Below are 21,656 nucleotides of genomic sequence, written 5' to 3' on the forward strand. Positions count from 1 at the left end.
GATGCCAAGCATTGAGCCATTTGAACCTTACTGGGTACACCCAGCATGAAAATGGTTACAATATCACTGTAATTTGGTTTAATGGGGAACATTAATCTGCTTAAAAGACTTAGTCTTAATGTCGCACAGTATTTTCAATATGACAATCACACAAACCAGATTACTTTTCAGATCTTACAAAATGTGGGCCAGAAAAAACCCACCTCGGCATCCTGGGGGTTAATGATGGTAGGGTATGTGTGGAGCAACATTGGTGAGGATATTAAAACTGTACCATTGCGTTACACCATCGTTTTGGAGCGGGAGTTTGATGGCAATGGCCGGGATCCAGATATACATCGAACTGACCTTGTCGTCATAAGAAATGCCATGATAGGCATACGTTATTTAATCGTCACAGCAGTCGTCCATCCTCTGGTACAACAACGCGAGGGTTGGATCTCCCACACGCATGCACACTTACACACACCTGGATCCATCCCTGAACGTGATCCCAACACAAAGTAGGTTTTTTAGGTACCGGCCATAATTATGTTGTATACTACCGACAATAAGTATGGGAACACCCAAATATCAAAGTATAACAAAGTAAATTTAAAGTGGCAGTGTCGGTTTATTACAAGGGTAAATAAAACATTATTTGTTCTTAAGATGTAATGGATTTATGGTTTTGTGAATGGAGTGGTTACCTTAGTTAACTACTAGAATTGATAATACTGGTAATGTAATGATGGAGATATAGGTTAAGGACTTGCTGTAAGTCTTTTGGATACATTGAAGTCAACTTTGGTTTGTATTCAGGATGGTGCTTTGCAATGTTCTGGAATTGCTTGAAGGTATATGTTGAAACATTATGTTCCTGACAAGTGTTAACTATGATATGATGGAATTTGGTACATATCCTAAAGGTCAGGTATTGAATCAAGCTTTTGTTCAAGCTGTAGAGCATTGGAATGGTTACTTTTATTTTTAAGGTAGTTTTGCATCTTTGTGTTGAGAACCACCTCCCTGTTCTAATGGGTAGATCGTCAGTGGTGGAAGTTCAGTGGTTCGATCCCCCCTAGCCATGTCTCACCATGAAGACATGAAAAGATGGTACTTGTTGTTACCCTGGTTGGCACTCCTCAACTTTATTGTATATAATAACAATAAGTTCAACAAAAAATCAAATTCATGGAAAAATTTACTAATATTTATTTATTTATATGTATGTATATGGATATTTATATAGCGCTATACATAGTCCATCCCATCTACATGCATGCTGAAAGCACTGTTTTTTTCACCTCGATCATTGAATGTCAATCTCAAAGGTACATCATATTTTCAATTTCAACTCCCTGAGGATCATTTAACTCGAGCAGCCACTAGGCGCACCAAGTTAAGTTAATGTGGCTTTCCCATCCTTACGAGGTACCCATTCATAGCTGGGTGGACTGGGACACAGTCACAGTACTTTGTCCAAGCTTACTGCACGTTGCTGTGCCCGCACCTAGGTGTTTGCACATATTCATGTGGCCACCATCTGGTCATTAACCAACGGATTTGTGGATTCTTTTTAGTGCACAGGGTTGTGTACTGTGCACTAGGGGTTGTGACAACACTGAAAGAGTCTGCACACAAACTTGACTCCAAGGTTTTTACACAATTTGACAATTTCCTTTTACTTATTTTGAAAGACCAAATCTTCAAATATACTCATGCCAATAATGGGTGTCATCCCCCTCCCCACCCCAACCCCACACACACCTAACACCCCCTCTTCAATTAAAAAAATTGAAGGGGGTGACAACCATTATTGGCATGAGTATAGTTCAAATATGCACAAAATGTTCTTTAGATTTTAATTATTATGTAAATGTTCCAATTGTTCAAGCCACATCACATGTCTCTTGATGAAGCTGAAGACACTGCAGCATGATTGTACAACCAGTTTTCCCCATCCCATTTGTATGTCCGGAGGAATTTGCAAATAACAACTGAAACACACACTATAAATAAAAGCAGTAACTTTTATAAATGTAGTAACAATGCCTTGACAAAATTAAATTGATGGAAATATTTACTGACAATAGATCATTTCATTTTGCTTGTTTCGGGAGACTAAGTCTTCAAATAGTCCAAATAGGCACAAAGTGTTCTTTAAATTTTCACAATTTTGTAAATATTCAAATTGTTTAAGTCACATCACATGTCCATCTAGTACAGAGTGAACAGTCCCTTGATGAAGCTGAAGACACTGCAGCAGCATGCTGTCTCAAATGACTGTGGCTGACTTGGTTCTTCCAGGTGGCTCACATCAATCAGGACATAGGATTCTGTTTTCACAGGCTGTACTGTAAATGGTGATGTGGGATTTCCCAAGTCTATCTCAGGTATGTCCTGCTCCAAGTTCATGGAGGAAAGTATCGCACATGGTTTTGTGGGATCTCCCAAGTCTATCTCAAGGATGTCCTGCTCCAAGTTCATGGAGGAACCATACAATGACCCAAGGGCAGGGTTAGGGAGAAGGGTCTGGGTGATGGGTGGGGATACCACAGCAGTTGACAGCTTAGAGGGGAAAGGAAGGCAGTGTAATGAGGACAGAAGATGTGTAAAAAATAGCTAATTTAATAATCTTTCTTCCCTATTAAAATGGCATAGTGTGTGATTGTTTCCAGAAGGTACATGTCAAAGTTGTCTACTTCTTCTAATCAGTAATCTTGATTACTGTTTTCTTTTAATTATATTTAAATCTAATGAATGGTTTACACCTAAAATTGCGACAAAAAACTCCAAATCACAACCGTCTGTTTTATATCATGGGGAGAGGTCAAGAAAATCCCTAGATGACCTACTGGGATAGGGACAGGATGGTCGGAGGGGTAGGCAGCAATGGTAGGACGCTGAGACTTTCTCAACTCTTCCCGAGCTGCCGAGGGAAATGATGAATAAATCTATTTAAAACGTATTCAAAATTGATGCTAGATAGGGAAATGGATCTAAGACTTAAAATAAAAAATATGAATTATCATTATTTCCAACCTCCGCAGTTGGGTCCTGTGTTTTCAACTTATAAAATCAGACTGCCGTGTTCTTTACGTGGAAATAAGTCCACATTATCGGTAAGATTACAGAATACCGGATACCTTCCGCCATCTTTGAAAGCACGCGAGTTTACTTTTGGTTAGGGTTAGGGTTAGGGTAAGGTTTAGGGTTAGGGTAAGGTTTAGGGTTAGGGTAAGGTTTTGGGTAAGGTTTAGGGTTAGGGTGATATCACACTAAACAATATGGCTGGTAGGTATCCGGTATTCTGTAAGTGTACCACATTATCTTATATACATGTATTATAAATGATTCGCATAAAGATTTGAGGGTCTCATGAAAATCGTGTTTACTCGTTAGCTAACTACTGAGGTTTGTTGATCGAACGCCATTAGGCAGACATGCGGCCAAAGTTAGACTTACTGATAGTATACCGAAATCAAAACCAAATTTAACTTAAAAGACCTAAATAATGTACCTTGATGGTAAACACTTGCAACACTCGTGAACATGGTGCAAAGTTGGTCACAAGTGTCAATCAAATCGTAAAATGACAGCAGAGACTTGGATTTTGCAACACAGATGCTAAACAACAATGGCGTCGTTTGCGGAGAACAGTCACCATGGAGATGTTCTCGCGAGATCACAACGGGTGTTTTCAGGTGAACTGGCAACGGGGATGTGTTGCGTGAAGAACGTTATCCAGTCTGCTTCTTATCACAGATGTCCTTCCTCTTAAACCCTCACTTTGAAGTCGAATAAAATTCAACATACATCACGCACACAAACAGATATTACAGTTTGAATTCTCCAGGCCATCTTCCTGTTTCTTGATACCATCCACTATCATCTTAGGCAAAGCAAACGTGCTGAAAATGAAATTTCACAATTTGCTGTATCGTAAACATTACGAAATCGCGATTCACGGCCTTATTTGGTTATGTTTTGAAATGAAAACATCGGCTGATTACTCAAAGTAAGGATAACATCAAATCACCGGTGAAACGTCGCCGATAAACCTAGAATCGGTTGGGATACTTTGAAAAATACACAAACACGAACGCCGAAGTGAGCTCTCGGCCATATAATTTGGATAGTGTTTACAAACGCACGTTTCGCGAAGGCCGGTAATGGGACGCCTATTACATTACACACATTTCACACTGAGCTGCGACAAATACATCACTGAATACCTCATTCGGTTTAGAATCAAACAGCAAATGATATGTGCCACCAAAGCCAAGTATCTAGATCATATACTAGATGAAATAAAACGAAACATATTGGGTGTGAAAACAAACGTCGAGCTCTAAAAAAACATCAGATTTTGCTCTGTGTAGCATTTTCTCAAATTTTCAGACTTCCATACGTCTATTCGTAGCATGAATAGGCTCAATACTTTTGGAATATGCATGGAAAGAGTATCGTAGCAAGAAAAAATAAATGAAAAATAATCACAATACAATGATTCCATAAATTGCTAACAAATTGTCAAATTTTCCGCGTAACGTGAGGCCATAACTGACGCAAAATTACACAGAACGACAACGGTAATATTATCGACATTTCTGACTTCTTCTCTAACTTACAATGAAAACAATAAAAACAAATAACAGCACGCAGATAGTCAGAATGTTTCTGATTACTTGCATGACATATTTATGTACAAAAGATCCCTGAATCGAGGGAAGGTCTCCCAAAAAATCCTGCGTACCAATGTCAGCGAACCCGCCATTTTGTAAATAAATCGGTCACCGCTTGTGAGGTCAACATTGTATTTCTTTAAGGTGAAGGTCGGTTGAATGGTGTCGCTTACAGGTTCAATATCATGATGCATATTTTGCGTATCTGTTTATTTGTTCAGAAAACTAACTTAAGTTTGCTTTGTACAATATCATACGTAGATGGTGGATGTAAGTTTTTTTTATCCTTTGAGTGAGTGAGTGGGTATGGTTTCAAAGGCGGATCCAGGAATTTTCAATAGACCATTCTTAGCCAATATGCATGACCTCGAGGTCAAATCGATAGAGGCTTAAATAGGTTGACACAACCTTGAAAATGGCGACCTCGAAAAGGAAAGATTACTGCTGTGTGCCTTTGCGTTGGAGTGATGCCCGTAAGGATTTTACGGTATCTTTTCACCATATTCCCAAGAATAAGATCAGAAGAAGGCAGTGGTTGACGAAAATACGGAGAGATCCTGGAAAATGATTCATAGTAAGTACAAAATAATTACGGCACATGGCATAGTCTAGATCTGCCGTGTAATGCACAAACTGTTCACTATGCAAGGTTTTAATATTAGGGGCACATGTACAATGTGAATGTCACACACACACACAGACACATTCAAACCCCACCCACCCACCCCCACACACACACATTGTCATGTTCAAAATCAGTGATCACCCCCCTAGTTCATATGTACACAATTGGCCCCTCCCCCTGCCTCCCGAAACAAACTGGGAGACACCCCAACCCCCACAAACACCGCACCTAAAATCATCATCACCTCCCCTAGTCATAAATTATGAACGGTCCATTATATTAATTTTTTTTAAGCATATGGACATATGGAGACACTTGTCATGATGGCAAGGGAATTTTATTTGCAAATATTCTGTATCAGTGAAATTAGATTGGCTGCAAATCAAAGTAACATTTCAAGTACATGTATATGCAGGACACACACATGCTGTTAAAAAATCTTAAATATGTACTTTCAAAATGACTGCATACTGACCAGTATGCCTTGGTATACACTTTAAATAGAACTGTACCCATAACCGACCCCTGTGGCACACCGCTTGAAAAGTTCACTGGAGCTGAACATACACCATCGATATACACCGACTGATACCGATGCGACAGATAGGATTCGAACCAGGACCATACATACCATTGAGAAAGAGGTCATTCTTGAGGTGCCTGCGTTGCATCTAGTGGTCTATGGTATCAAACGCCGCGCTCAAATCTAACAACGCCAGGAGCGCAATGTCAATACCACATCTAAGAATGTTGAGGACTTTCAATAGGGCTGTCTCCGTACTGTGTTTAGGGCGGTATGCAGATTGGAAAGGCTCGTACAAATCACACGAGAGGATAACAGACGTATTCCTTGTTCCTGACAAGAACAGTATAGGAACAAGAGCTTTTCTTGAAATGCTTTCTTTGTAAGAAATATGTAGATATTATAATCCATAAGGATGAATTGTTGATAACAGTTTGATGTTCAGAATGTTTATATTTGAATAGATTTGATGATTCTCATATGGTGATGTTCTATCACTCATTATGATAGCTGATGGGTGTACTGCAGTCTGGAAACCAATGGAAAAGCGTTACTAGTATGCTTTAGGGTTGAGATGAGTTTCAGAAAAAGAAAATACATCGTTTTAAAACACAATATTCCTCTCCAAAGTTCACAAGAAGCATGTGCAATGGATACATACTTCTTGTTTTGTATCGTTGTCATAATTATTGCGTTATTTTATGGTCGTTTTGCGACTTAGGTCATTCTGCCAGAAAACGGATATTCAATAATCAGTTTTTCTTCCATAATTCTGAATATGTTTGATGAAACAACGTCAAAGTAAAGCATGATGCATTTTATCCCACAACGCAAGTCTAACAAAGAGTACAAAGCCTTTTCCCCAGTAGTTTTCAAGATACTAGTTTTTCGCCTCTCCTGAAAACCTACAAAAAATGACTTAGGTCGTTCTGCTTCTCAACCCTTCATATGTCAGATGCACAAATCTTCAATGCTTCGGAGTTGAAGGAGTGTATAGACGATGGCAGCATATGAACCATTGTCAAATGATGATCTGGATATGCCTTACTTCATACTTGCATACTTCGTCAATATCTAATGAAACCCTACCCAAGAAGAGGTCCGTCAGAAACTGAACTGATTGCCAACTACAATATATCCAGAGCAAGGAGAGTCGTGGAGAATGCAAACCGATGGCAATTTCTACTCAACACTGCGCAACAGGGTCCAGATGTGGCTAGGATTATGGTTGAAGCTGCCGTGTGCATCCTGGCTGTCATCTGGTGGTGGGCTGTTCTCTTTGTTCTTGCCGTGTTTCCATTACAGCAGTTGAAATTGGAGTGACGTTGACTTCGATCGACGGTGCTTTTATACCTTTTTCTGTCAGTCTGATGTGGGTCGTGCAAATCGTGAGTAAAGCGTGAACATTACGTAAGTGGATCGTGTCTTATTTGGGAGGAATTGTGCTGATGCGTGGCTTTGACAGCTCTGCTTTGTTAGGCAATTATCTTGTCGGTTCCATGTTGGGGATGTATCAGAAGTTAATCGTGGTTGATCGGGTGTGAATCGTGGTATTACGGGGATGACACGTGGCCGTTTCTGCCTCTCAGTAGTGGTACGACTCGTTCACACTTCGCCTACGGTTAAGTCGATTTGCTCACGATGCTTGATGATGCATTCCCGACACACTGGCGACTATCCCGATCAGTTACGCACAACTTACGACTTTTTTTTTCAATCGGCTCATGGTTTTTTAACCTCCAGACTATGCAGACACACTCGCGTATCTTGCTGATCTCTGCCGACTACTCCAGGTATATTTCCAACATTATACGATTGCTGGCGATTTAAAAAAAAAATCCTGCCAGGAGTTAGTCCCCTTGGACTGAAGAAAGGGGTGTAAAAAATATAATGCAAGTGCAAATAGTCCTCATTTAAATGCACAGGATCCGGTTGTATCATTGCTTCATTAACTAATGTCAACATTAAACCCTAATCATACATTAAATCCTTAATGCATCATTAGTTAATGGCATCATTAAAAACGGTTTTATCAAACACTTATTAGCGTATCATTATCTAATGACGTCCTAATGTAAATATTTTCATTAAATCCGGGGATTCCCCAAATTTCTTCCCACAATTCCACGCTGTTAACATGTAATAGTATAGGGCTAAACCCCTCGGAACAAAAAACAAACATTTCGACTGCTGTGAAGAAACACATCTAAATAATTCTGAAACGTCGCCGATAAACCTAGAATCAGTTGGGATGTTTTGGAAAATACACGAACACGAACGCCGAAGTGAGCTTTCCGTCATATTGGATAGTGTTTACAAAATCAAGTTTCGCTAAGGCCAGTCATAGGACGCCTATTAAATCATGTATATTTCATATTCAGTTGTGACAAATGCATCGCTGAATTCCTCATACATTTTAGAATCAAATTCCAAATGGTCTTTGTCACTAAAACCAAGTGTCTAAGAAAAAACGAAACATATTTGGTGTGAAAACGGGACGTTGTGCTCATTACACAGCGCTGGCTAGAAATATAAACAAAGCAAAATCAGATTTTATACTGTGCAGCATTTTCTCAATTTTTTTAGACATCAGTTCGTCTATTCGTAGCATGCATGAGCTCAATATTTTTAGAATATGCAGGGAAAGAGTATCGTAGCAAGAACTAGAAAACTTAAAACAGATACAATACTGAAATTTGATATACATATTCATACGAAAGTTCTGTGAAGCGTGACGCCATGCGAGACGCAAAATCATGGAGAACGACATAGGTAATTATCGGCATTTCTGACTTTTTCAATGAAAACAATAAAAACAAACAACCATACGCAGATAGTCAGAATATTTCCGATTACTTACATCATACATTTATGGACAAAGGTTCCCTCGCAAAATCATGGGCACCCATATCCATGAAGCCGCCATTTCATGAGAAATCGGTCATCGGTAGTGATGTCATACATCAACATTGTTGGACATATGTGGCAATTTCTTTGAGGTGAAGGTCGGTTGAATAAGAGTTAACACTTGTATTATTAATGAATACTTTGTGTATCGTTCACATATGGTTTCATGAAACTAATTTCATTATCATCATTTAGTATTTTAAACCTAAGAAAAACTGACATAATAAATAAATATGATTTAATTATTTCATGAAATGTATATATGCACACGTTTGTAAAGGATATGTCTTGTTCATTGAATTTGTTTATGTTGTGTTATAGACAAGACAATGGCGTATACTCATTGGCCAGGTGCGCGTTTGTCACAAATGTTTTGAGTATGATTGTTTTCGATTATTCTGTGAACAAAACATCACGAAAATATTGTGTCCTTATTTACAGCAAATTCTCGCCAAGTGATCTGAGTTACAATGACTTAGTATTAAGCATACCGGAGTGAGGCCCCATTATCTTTATAAGCGTGTGACCTTTATGTAGCCATTTGACGTCATAGGGGGAAATCCATTTTCAACACATATTGCGAGTCACTTTTAAGATTGAGTGTATAACGTTATACATAAGCACAGAAACTAATTTAATACATACCTATGTCATTCAGGTATCAGGCAGAATTTTGTTCACTCACACTTTCCGTAAATTCTACCATGACTTCAGTAAACACTGGATTGTGATTGGTTAATTAAAGTCATTCAGAGGTATATAATCACGTTATACAGGTCTCTGTTTTCCGTGCGCAATCATACATGGTTTACGGTAATGCACTATTTTTGTCTGCCCACTAACATGGCGGACACCAAACAACCTACCGATGCATCGATAAATTACGGCGATTTTACTGTCGGAAATTACACATTTGTCTTTAAAGATGGATTTAGCGATGACGGGCTCGACTCACTACTTGCGTAAATCACAGCAATAGGTGTTTATACATACAAAAGTACTTCGAAAGCATGGAAACAAATATTCAGTCGAACAAGATCAAAACATCGTCTGCTTTCCGAATAAAAATTCAGCAAAAACAAATATGTTTACGTTGATTCTATGTTATGTCAGAATAGATCCAGCAATAGACTGCTACATAATTTCCGTGTTAAATTTATTATCAGCTTTCGTCAACGATATCGCCACTGATCTTGATCCGGTAACGGAGGATGCATTAACATCGAACGCCGAAGAAATTTTAATGCCTTCCGTCCACATAAATAAACAGTTGGGTTATCAATTCAAACAAAATGATATTTTGAAATTTGTACTGTTTCAAATTTAGAGGTAGTAAAACACAATAACAGAATCTGCAAACCGTTCTGTTTAGCCCAACATATTTTTTTCTAAAAGTATATAATATCGTTGAAAAGTTATTTAGCTTAGTCATGATCCCTCTTATCCATTACATTGCTTGATCTAAAGTAGTCTATTAAAGTATAATTAATTACCTTACCGTGTTTATGCCAGAGGTACACCCTCATGTCCTGATCCATCCTTTCGGAAATATCACCACAAATCTGGCTCTTTGTCAACAGACTCGCGAACATGCCAGCGAATCCGATTCAATTTGAATTCACTACACTTTGAAGCCACTAGGTCACAAAACACTTTCCAAAATGTAGAAAATAATATCCGTAGAATCGAATTTGAGCACAAAGTACACACATGAGTGTGTAAGAGTCACCACAGCTGTCGCACGCAGACGTAGAGGTGCGTGAAATCGTCAAGTTGACAGGGCGCAAAATTCAACAGTATCTAAATTCGGTACAACACGGACTTCTCGTTACAGCAAAAGCGCCCCTACTCTTAAATTTTGTACCAGTACCAGTAATTAGATATCAAAGACTATCTCAGTCATACAATCAGGTTAACCTTGCGCAAACTGTCAGTGGCTCTCCTGTCGCATCTTTCCAAATGTAAACAATGACTTCGAGAAAAGGTCAAGGCCATGAGGTTGCTGCCACTATTCTGGTGGGGAAAGGGTCTACGGTGGAATTTTCAAATGTGAACCAAGCTTTTTAAACTTATTTGATATATGTTTTCCAACTTATCAGTTAATGATTGGTGATTGATGCATTGAAAAAACAAAACGTGATTTGTTATTACTGAATCTGGAGTTTGTTAGTCATTGACGGTTTGCCACCAAACACCCCGTTTCGGGCGATACCACTTGAGATTGGAATGCGAGGCCGCTTCACGTATTGACTCGTAACCAAAGAAAGAGCTCCACCTGAAATTGTTCATAAAATTGTCATGGTAGAATGGAGATAAACCTACTGTGTGGGAAAATCAGAGGTATATAACGAAATTATAATAGCTCTAAATTGTTCATTTAAAACCTCACGCTACGCGTTCGGTTTTAAATGAAATTTAGAGCTATTATAATTTCGTTATATACCTCTGATTTTCCCACACAGTAGGTTTATCTCCCTAATTACTTTAAACAAACAAAACTATCTGCGCATGGGCCAAATGAAACTATTTTGAGTGCCTCCATATCTGAAAATGTTCACTATGTATCCGTCAATAAATCTGCAAAGTTTGTTTTTATCATTAAATGCATATTATTTCGGCTGATCGATCCACTAGATTGGAAAGAAACAACGAAGCTCACTGATACGATCAATTCACAAATACATCATTTAATCAGCAGCAGCAACATCATCTCGTTTGAAACACAACCTGTTGCTAAACACAGGACTAATATACGAATGGGGAAAAAATACTCGGAATATCAATTGATTATTGATAACCAAATATGAGGCTTAGTCAGAACTGCTCACTGTTGACATGTCATTGAAGGCTACTGCGAGAGATAATGGTTGTCATCCCTCGACTATCAGCAAATAGGCAAGAGAACTAGCATCAGCAAACAAATGACCTGAAGGACTGAATGTTCAAAGTTTAGATTTACCATTTAAATATTAAGGCGGGTCAATTTATCCAGATAGCAAGTCAAATTGAGGTATGGATAAGTTCCTGGTTAATGGTAACACACTGAGACTATGAGAAACATGATGTTTTGAGATACTTTTTTCCATGCATGCACTAATGAAAAATGATGCCAAGCATTGAGCCATTTGAACCTTACTGGGTACACCCAGCATGAAAATGGTTACAATATCACTGTAATTTGGTTTAATGGGGAACATTAATCTGCTTAAAAGACGTCACAGCAGTCGTCCATCGTCACACCTGGATCCATCCCTGAACGTGATCCCAACACAAAGTAGGTTTTTTTAGGTACCGGCCATAATTATGTTGTATATTTCAGTATATACTGAACAACGATTATAACAAATTAAAATATATAGTTGTCCTTTTGAGTTCGCTTTAACCATAGTTTACTTCAAGTTCCCCCAAATATAATGATCTGACTGTGCTAATGCTACATCTGATGATATGAGGATTCAACTGTTTATTGTTTTCTTTCAGTATGAGAGTAGACATTTTAGGTGGTATTAAATAATGAAATAGCAGATATACATTTTGATTCATTGTTATGTTACATCACAGGTCAGTGTCATTATGCTGTCCTTGGCCTACCTATATAAAATTGCTTGGGACCGAACTCAATGAGTTGCAGTAGGTTAATGAAACTTGGTATATGTCATCCTCAGGGAGGGGCCAGTTTGGCAGAGGTTGGAAGTGACCGATATGTTACATCAAGGTAACAGTGTAGGTCTATAACTTAAGGTTTTGTGAATGGAGTGGTTACCTTAGTTAACTACTAGAATTGATAATACTGGTAATGTAATGATGGAGATATAGGTGAAGGACTTGCTGTAAGTCTTTTGGATACATTGAAGTCAAATTTGGTTTGTATTCAGGATGGTGCTTTGGAATGTTCTGGAATTGCTTGAAGGTATATGTTGAAACATTATGTTCCTGACAAGTGTTAACTATGATATGATGGAATTTGGTACATATCCTAAAGGTCAGGTATTGAATCAAGCTTTTGTTCAAGCTGTAGAGCATTGGAATGGTTACTTTTATTTTAAAGGTAGTTTTGCATCTTTGTGTTGAGAACCACCTCCCTGTTCTAATGGATAGATCGTCAGTGGTGAAAGTTCAGTGGTTCGATCCCCCTAGCCATGTCTCACCATGAAGACATGAAAAGATGGTACTTGTTGTTACCCTGGTTGGCACTCCTCAACTTTATTGTATATAATAACAATAACTTCAACAAAAAAAGAGATTCATTGAAAAATTTACTAATATTTATTTATTTATATGTATATGGATATTTATATAGCGCTATATATAGTCCATCCCATCTTTATGCATGCTGAAAGCACTGTTTTTTCACCTCAATCATTGAATGTCAATATCAACGGTACATCATATTTTCAATCTCAACTCCCTGAGGATCATTTAACTCGAGCAGCCACTAGGCGCACCAAGTTAAGTTAATGTGGCTTTCCCATCCTTACGAGGTACCCATTCATAGCTGGGTGGACTGGGACAAAGTCACAGTGCTTTGTCCAAGCTTACTGCAGGTTGCTGTACCCGCACCTAGGTGTTTGCACGTATTCATGTGGCCACCATCTGGTCATTAACCAACGGATTTGTGGATTCTTTTAAGTGCACAGGGTTGTGTACTGTGCACTAGGGGTTGTGGCAACACTGAAAGAGTCTGCACACAAACTTGACTCCAAGGATTTTACACAATTTGACACTTTCCTTTTACTTATTTTGAAAGACCAAATCTTCAAATAGTTCAAATATGCACAAAATGTTCTTAAGATTTTCATTTTTATGTAAATGTTCCAATTGTTCAAGCCACATCACATGTCTCTTGATGAAGCTGAATACACTGCAGCATGATTTGTACAACCTGTTTTCCCCATCCCATTTGTATGTCCGGAGGAACTTGCAAATAACAACTGAAACACACACTATAAAAAAAAAGCAGTAACTTTTATAAATGTAATAACAATGCCTTGACAAAATCAAATTGATGGAAATATTTACTGACAATAGATCATTTCATTTTGCTTGTTTCGAGAGACTAAGTCTTCAAATAGTCCAAATAGGCACAAAGTGTTCTTTAGATTTTCACAATTTTGTAAATGTTCAAATTGTTCAAGCCACATCACATGTCCATCTAGTACAGAGTGAACAGTCCCTTGATGAAGCTGAAGACACTGCAGCAGCATGCTGTCTCAAATGACTGTGGCTGACTTGGTTCTTCCAGGTGGCTCACATCAATCAGGACATAGGATTCTGTTTTCACAGGCTGTACTGTAAATGGTGATGTGGGATTTCCCAAGTCTATCTCAGGTATGTCCTGCTCCAAGTTCATGGAGGAAAGTATTGCACATGGTTTTGTGGGATCTCCCAAGTCTATCTCAAGGATGTCCTGCTCCAAGTTCATGGAGGAAAGTATCGCACATGGTTTTGTGGGATCTCCCAAGTCTATCTCAAGGATGTCCTGCTCCAAGTTCATGGAGGAACCAGACAGTGACCGAAGGGCAGGGTTAGGGAGAGGGGTCTGGGTGATGGGTGGGGATACCACAGCAGTTGACAGCTTAGAGGGGAAAGGAAGGCAGTGTAATGAAGACAGAAGATGTGTAAAAAAATAGCTAATTTAATAATCTTTCTTCCCTATTAAAATGGCATAGTGTGTGATTGTTTCGAGAAGGTACATGTCAAAGTTGTCTACTTCTTCTAATCAGTAATCTTGATTTACTGTCTTCTATTAATTATATTTAAATCTAATGAATGGCGACAAAAAACTCCAAATCACAACCGTCTGTTTTATATCATGGGGAGAGGTCAAGAAAATCCCTAGATGACCTACTGGGAGAGGGACAGGATGGTCGGAGGGGCAGGCAGCAATGGTAGGACGCTGAGACTTTCTCAACTCTTCCCGAGCTGCCGAGGGAAATGATGAATAAATCTATGTAAAACGTATTCAAAATTGATGCTAGATAGGGAAATGGATCTAATACCTAACACATAAAATATGAATTATCATTATTTCCAACCTCCGCAAAAGGTTTTCAACCACAGGCCCCCACTGCGGGTCAGAAAATCGATAAACTAGGCCCTGGTTTACTATCCAACCCCTCTATTAAACTAAGCCCTGGTTTACTATCCAGCCCCCTACTATTATATAGTTGGGGGCTGGATAGTAAACCAGGCAAAGGTTTATCGATTTTCTGACCCGCAGTGGGGGCCTGTGTTTTCAACTTTTAAATTCACACTGCCGTGTTCTTTACGTGGAAATAAGTCCACATTATCTTAGATACATGTATTATATATGATTCGCATAAAGATTTGAGGGTCTCATGAAAATCGTGTTTACTCGTTAGCTAACTACGGAGGTTTGTTGATCGAACGCCATTAGGCAGACATGCGGCCAAAGTTAGACTTACTGATAATATACCGAAATCAAAACCAAATTTAACTTAAAAGACCTAAATAATGTACCTTGATGGTAAACACTTGCAACGCTCGTGAACATGATGCAAAGTTGGTCACAAGTGTGAATCAAATCGTAAAATGACAGCAGAGACTTGAATTTTGCAACACAAATGCTAAACAACAATGGCGTCGTTTGCAGAGAACAGTCACCATGGAGATGTTCTCGCGAGATCACAACGGGTGTTTTCAGGAAGTGAACTGGCAACGGGGATGTTGTGCGTGCTGAAAATGAAATTTCACAATTTGCTGTATCGTAAATGTCGCCATTTTTGAAACATTACGAAATCGCGATTCACGGCCTTATTTGGTTATGTTTTGAAATGAAAACATCGGATGATTACTCGAAGTAAGGATACATCAAATCACCGGTACCAATTAATAGTAATTCTGAAACGTCGCCGATAAACCTAGAATCGGTTGGGAAATTCTATACTTTGAAAAATACACAAACACAAACGCCGAAGTGAGCTCTCGGCCATATAACTTGGATAGTGTTTACAAACTCACGTTTCGCGAAGGCCGGTAATGGGACGCCTATTACATACAGTCGGTTTAGAATGAAACAGCAAATGATATGTGCCACCAAAGCCAAGTGTCTAGATCATATAGATGAAATCAAACGAAACATTGGGTGTGAAAACAAACGTCGTGCTCTAAGAAAACATCAGATTTTGCTCTGTGTAGCATTTTCTCAAATTTTCAGACTTCCATACGTCTATTCGTAGCATGCATAGGCTCAATACTTTTGGAATATGCATGGAAATAGTATCGTAGCAAGAAAAAATAAATGAAAAATAAACACAATACAATGATTCCATAAATTGCTAACAAATTGTCAAATTTTCCGCGTAACGTTACTGTGAAGTAGTTGTAATGACAGTATCATGAGCCAGGTCGTGTTGACCTAGATAAGGCTGTCGGAGTGATCTCCCTTGAATGTATGCGCGTCTCTCACTGAATAAACAGTCATCGCCCACGTGAGCCTCTGTCCATCACATGGTGTCAGAAGAAATTAAGGATGGAAAGACTAAACCTCTGGCACTGGATTTGCAAGGCAACCTGGCAGAGAATTGGAGATGTCGACGTTGTCAAACAGCAGTTTGACATTTACAGCGCAGCAAGTGGCCTTGGTGAGAAAGACGAGAAAATTCGAGCGAACACGTTGCATGTGCTCGGACCGGAAGCGCTGTCCAGACATTTACAATACTTTCACGTGGGCTGAAGCAGACAAAGGTAGCAAAGATTTATGAGAAGTTTGAATGCTATTGTAATCCAAGAAAGAATGTTACATATGAAAGACATTTTTTTCAACACCAGAAACCAAGCGCTAGGTGAGAGTATGTGACAGACCTACGAAATAAAGCCAAAACCTGTGAGTATGGGACATTACATGAACAGAACAATAATCCAACCGACTCCTTCGCCTGGATGAAGTCAGCTGGTCTTAAATGTGAAACTGAGGGCTTCCTTTTTGCAGCTCAGGACCAATCACTTTCCACTCTCAATCGGCAAGATGTGATTCTTGAACAAAATGTCAATATGAATTGTTGAATTTGCAATGAATTTACAGAAACTGCCCAACACCTTCTCAGTGGATACCCTTCTTTGGCACAAACAGCATATCTTAAAAGACATGATGGCGTGGCTCGTTGCTTCTACTATCGTTTTCGCCATGCCAGCGGCGTTGACTTCGAGGTCCATCGATGGTACGATGATAAAGCCAAAGAATTTATTTATGTTATTGAATTTTCTGTCCCTTTGCACACCAACTTGATTGGCAAAATTCAGAAATAGCATGCTGAATATGCGGACCTCGCCTTTGAAATGTCTTGCTTGCATCCCAATTACATTGTCGTCAGATTCGCCACTGTTCTTGGTGCCATTAGTTTGGTACCTCCTGATCTCTTGGCGCAGATCAGGAGAGTGTACGGATTCTCCACCGGGAGCACAGCCCTTCTGACTCTCTGCGTAATGCAGAAGGCTCAGTGTTAGGAGCCTTTATATTCTCCGGAAATTTCTTGGTGCGTTCGACTAGGCAGCGTTTCCTGGGACAAGTCCCATTTGTTGTCTGGGCTGCGTGTAGAAGGGGCCGGGGCCCTGAGCTGATGATGAGCCTTACCAGCCTGATCAAGTCAAAACATTGAATACACAAGAGTCTCGTTTCATGTTGACTGGGTCCCGTCCTATTGCGCAACTTAGTACAATAACCAGTCCAGAATTTTGAGACCAGTACATGTAACTGGATACATAATTATTAATCAGAGTGATGTGACACCAGTTTATCTTCAACGCTGACACTATTGATCAATGCATATTCATCCTCTGACGTCACCACCCAGTCAAGAATATGGCCTGATTTGTGAGTAGGGGTCGTAACATGTTGTTTCAAAGAATGAGCCTTCAGCAGAGAAAGTACTTTCCTTACGTCAGACCTAGTTACATTGTCAAAATGAATGTTGCAGTCACCAATAAACAAGGTGTGCCTCCGTGGATATGCTGCAAAAAGCCGAGAAAGGTCTTCATGAAAGTCCAAATGTGAGAGTTTGTTTTTAGATGATGGCGGTGGTCGATAGAGACATACTATCCTAACTGTCGTGTTGAAAGCTGCTATGGTTACGTCTATATGCTCGAATGATACATAGGAATCCTTAGGGTGTACTATGTCGACAACGAGAGATGACCTATAGATGATAGCCACGCCCCCACCTCTGCTTGATCGAGAGACATGTTTCAATGTGAAACCTCCTGGAGTCAGAAATATGTAGATATTATAATCCATAAGGATGAATTGTTGATAACAGTTGAATGTTCAGAATGTTTATATTTGAATAGATTTGATGATTCTAATATGGTGATGTTCTATCACTAATTATGATGGGTGTACTGCAGTCTGTAAACCAATGGGAAAGCGTTACTAGTATCCTTTATCGGGATCAGTTACGCACAACTTACGACTTTTTTTTCAATCGGCTCATGGTTCCCATCTATGCAGACACACTCGCGTATCTTGCTGATCTCTGCCGACTACTCCAGATATTTCCGACATTATACGATCGCTGGCGATTTTTAAAAAAACATTCTGTCAGGAGTTAGTCCCCTTGGGCTGAAGAAAGGGGTGTAAAGATATATGCAAGTCCAAATAGTCCTCATTTAAAAGCACAGGAGTTTTGATGTGACGGCCAGTGTTCATAAAACTGACTCGCCTTTATTTTCAAGACATTTAACCACAATGTGCGAGTCGTTATTTTGAGGGGTTAAAAAATCCCTTTAGTACACTGATAGCCATTCCTTAAGGCTAAAACAGTAGCTAGAAGAAGCAAAGTAGTATTTATCTTCTGCGCATGCCAGTGAATATCCGAGTTATTAGTTATTATTGGTCTTATTGGTTATTATTTAAGTATATGTATTTTGGGCCGGAGGCCTGTTACTGAAATAAAATTCTGTTCTGTTCTGTTCATATTCATAGAAACTCTCCGCACAACTACTATGGCTCGAAGGGTAATTCTAATGCCCATCAAGCCCGATATTTACTTAAACAGTTAACAACACAATTTGTTTGTGAAACGTTGCTTCTCTGTGTTGACCCGTGAAGGTCCGGGTTATTATTGGTCTTCAGTAACCCATGCTTGTCGTAAGAGGCGACTAACGGGATTGGGGAGTCATCCTCGCTGACTTGGTTGACACATGTCATCGTATCCCAATTGCGTAGATCGATGTTCATGCTGTTGATCATTGGATTGTCTGGTCCAGATTGGTTTATGTACAGACCGCCGCCATTTAAAAGGAATATTGCAAAGTGCGGCTTTAAACAACAAACAAAACTTTCTGAGCATGGGCCAAATGAAACTATTTTGAGTGCCTCCATATCTGAAAATGTTCACTATGCATCCGTCAATAAATGTGCAAAGTTTTATGTTTTTATCATTAAATGAACATTATTTCGGCTGATCCGCTCCGCTAGATTGGAAAGAACAAAGGAGGTTCACTGATACGATTAATTAACAAATACATCATTTAATCAGCAGCAGCAACATCATCCCGTTTGAACACAACCTGTTGCTAAACACAAAACTAATATACGAATGGGAAAAAAATACTCGGAATATCAATTGATTATTGATAACCAAATATAAGGCTTAGTCAGAACTGCTCACTGTTGACATGTCATTGAAGGCTACTGCGAGAGATAATGGTTGTCATCCCTCGACTATCAGCAAATTGGCAAGAGAACTAGCATCAGCAAACAAATGATATACATCGAACTGACCTTGTAAGAAATATAGAAATGCCAGCAGTGATCGTCTGGTATACAACTTCGGATTTAATCGTCACACACACACACCTGCAGTCGTGATCCCAACACAAAGTATCGTCCGGCCATAATTATGTTGTATATTTCCATTGCGTATACCATGAACAGCGATTACAACAATTAAAATATACGCCTTTGAGTCGTCGCTTTAACCATAGTTTACTAGTTTACAGGTCCCCAAATATAATGATCTGATCTTCCATCTTGATATGGGGATTCAACTGGAGTATCTTTTAAGGAATAATGAAATAGCAGATTTAATTCCTAAACATACATACCTTTACAGCCCATTTCAATAAGTATGAGAACATCATGTCCTGGTTGTGGTTTAAAGAACATTGTTTCACTTTTGTTGCTTGGATATCATATAATGCAGATCTCAACAGCCCACGGGAAACATTTTGGTTCATTGTTATGTTACATCACAGGTCAAGGCCATTATGCTGTCCATGGCCTACCTATATAAAATTGCTTGGGACCGAACTCAATGAGTTTCAGTAGGTTAATGAAACTTGGTATATGTCATCCTCAGGGAGGGGCCAGTTTGGCAGAGGTTGGAAGTGACCGATATGTTACATCAAGGTAACAGTGTAGGTCATTAACTTAAGGTTTTGTGAATGGAGTGGTTACCTTAGTTAACTACCAGAAATGATAATACTGGTAATGTAATGATGGAGATATAGGTTAAGGACTTGCTGTAAGTCTTTTGGATACATTGAAGTCAAATTTGGTTTGTATTCAGGATGGTGCTTTGGAATGTTCTGGAATTGCTTGAAGGTAATGTTGAAACATTATGTTCCTGACAAGTGTTAACTATGATATGATGGAATTTGGTACATATCCTAAAGGTCAGGTACTGAATCAAGCTTTTGTTCAAGCTGTAGAGCATTGGAATGGTTACTTTTTTTTTAAGGTAGTTTTGCATCTTTGTGTTGAGAACCACCTCCCTGTTCTAATGGATAGATCGTCAGTGGTGGAAGTTCAGTGGTTCGATCCCCCTAGCCATGTCTCACCATGAAGACATGAAAAGATGGTACTTGTTGTTACCCTGGTTGGCACTCCTCAACTTTATTGTATATAATAACAATAACTTCAACAAAAAATCAGATTCATGGAAAAATTTACTAATATTTATTTATTTATATGTATATATATATTTATATAGCGCTATATATAGTCCATCCCATTTTCACCTCGATCATTGAATGTCAATCTCAAGGGTACATCATACTTTCAATCTCAACTCCCTGAGGATCATTTAACTCGAGCAGCCACTAGACGCACCAAGTTAAGTTAATGTGGCTTTCCCATCCTTCCGAGGTACCCATTCATAGCTGGGTGGACTGGGACACAGTCACAGTACTTTGTCCAAGTTCACTGCACGTTGCTGTACCCGCAACATAGCGCCACCTAGGTGTTGAAGGGGTCGCACGCATACGAGTCGAGCTCCGCGAAATCTTGCACTAGCTAACGAAGATAGTGAGCAGCACAGCAACTTGCACACAGCAGCACAGAGCGGTTTAATATCTGGGCCTAGAAGTAAGATATGGGATGTGATAATGTAGCATTTAGAGCCAGAATTGGCTGCTTCCAGTTAGTTTTTATCACATTCATGTCCAAACGTGCGCGACAAGCCGCCAAGCGTGTCCGCGTGCTGCACGTGCCGACAGGAGCACACACCTGTATCAAGCTAAGTTTGCTGCTGTCTCTACTACTGCTCCTGTGCAACGATGTGGAGACAAATCCCGGTCCACCTAAAACACGACAAACGACGATAGAGGGAGAGGTATGTTCATACGAACTATTAAAAGAATTTAAGGAGATGAGGATGGAAATGAATGAAAACTTCATGAAACTAAATAACAAAATTGAACGTCTTGAACAGGAAATGCTATCTATATCTGAGGAGAATTACCAAATGAAATCAACTATCACGTCACTTACTAATAAATTAGAATATTTGGAAAATATCTCGAAGCAAAACAATCTCATTTTCTACAATCTGGAAGAAACATCAGGTGAATCAAACGAGGATACTGAAAAGAAAGTAATTGAACTGTTACATGATATTATGCACATGACTGATATCACAGAGCTTGACCGTGTTACCCCGCCTCCCATCCCGGGCTCTTGGAGCCAGGCCAGTTC

At 39.2% G+C, this 21,656-nt stretch overlaps 1 protein-coding gene and 1 long non-coding RNA gene across 2 annotated transcripts; one reads left to right on the plus strand and one right to left on the minus strand.

Moving 5' to 3' along the window:
• Window positions 1-3,499: 3,499 nt before the first annotated feature.
• LOC124261479 lies at window positions 3,500-17,502 on the plus strand. Its single transcript, XR_006894333.1, has 3 exons — window positions 3,500-3,509; window positions 14,241-14,246; window positions 17,329-17,502. It is a non-coding gene; the product is annotated as an uncharacterized LOC124261479 (long non-coding RNA).
• On the minus strand, window positions 13,671-15,256 carry LOC124261478. The gene is made up of 3 exons (XM_046695800.1): window positions 15,203-15,256; window positions 14,571-14,644; window positions 13,671-14,297 (listed from the first exon to the last, which is right to left on the minus strand). Exons 1-3 carry the CDS (start codon window positions 15,234-15,236, stop codon window positions 13,875-13,877), a joined length of 531 nt encoding a protein of 176 aa, XP_046551756.1. The 5' UTR covers window positions 15,237-15,256; the 3' UTR covers window positions 13,671-13,874.
• Window positions 17,503-21,656: the final 4,154 nt, after the last annotated feature.

Source organism: Haliotis rubra, unplaced genomic scaffold (assembly GCF_003918875.1).
Source record: "Haliotis rubra isolate DU_JTF1 unplaced genomic scaffold, ASM391887v1 Scf8, whole genome shotgun sequence".
Lineage (NCBI taxonomy): Eukaryota > Metazoa > Mollusca > Gastropoda > Lepetellida > Haliotidae > Haliotis > Haliotis rubra.

Bases quoted from the DNA above. Each gene is read 5' to 3' on its own strand.
- LOC124261478 (XM_046695800.1), bottom strand. From the start codon at position 15,236: ATGTTCACGAGCGTTGCAAGTGTTTACCATCAAG. The intron at 14,645-15,202 runs GTACATTATTTA...TTCCCTCGGCAG, and splicing joins TGCAAGTGTTTACCATCAAG to CTCGGGAAGAGTTGAGAAAG. The intron at 14,298-14,570 runs GTAGGTCATCTA...TTCCCCTCTAAG, and splicing joins ACCATCCTGTCCCTCTCCCA to CTGTCAACTGCTGTGGTATC.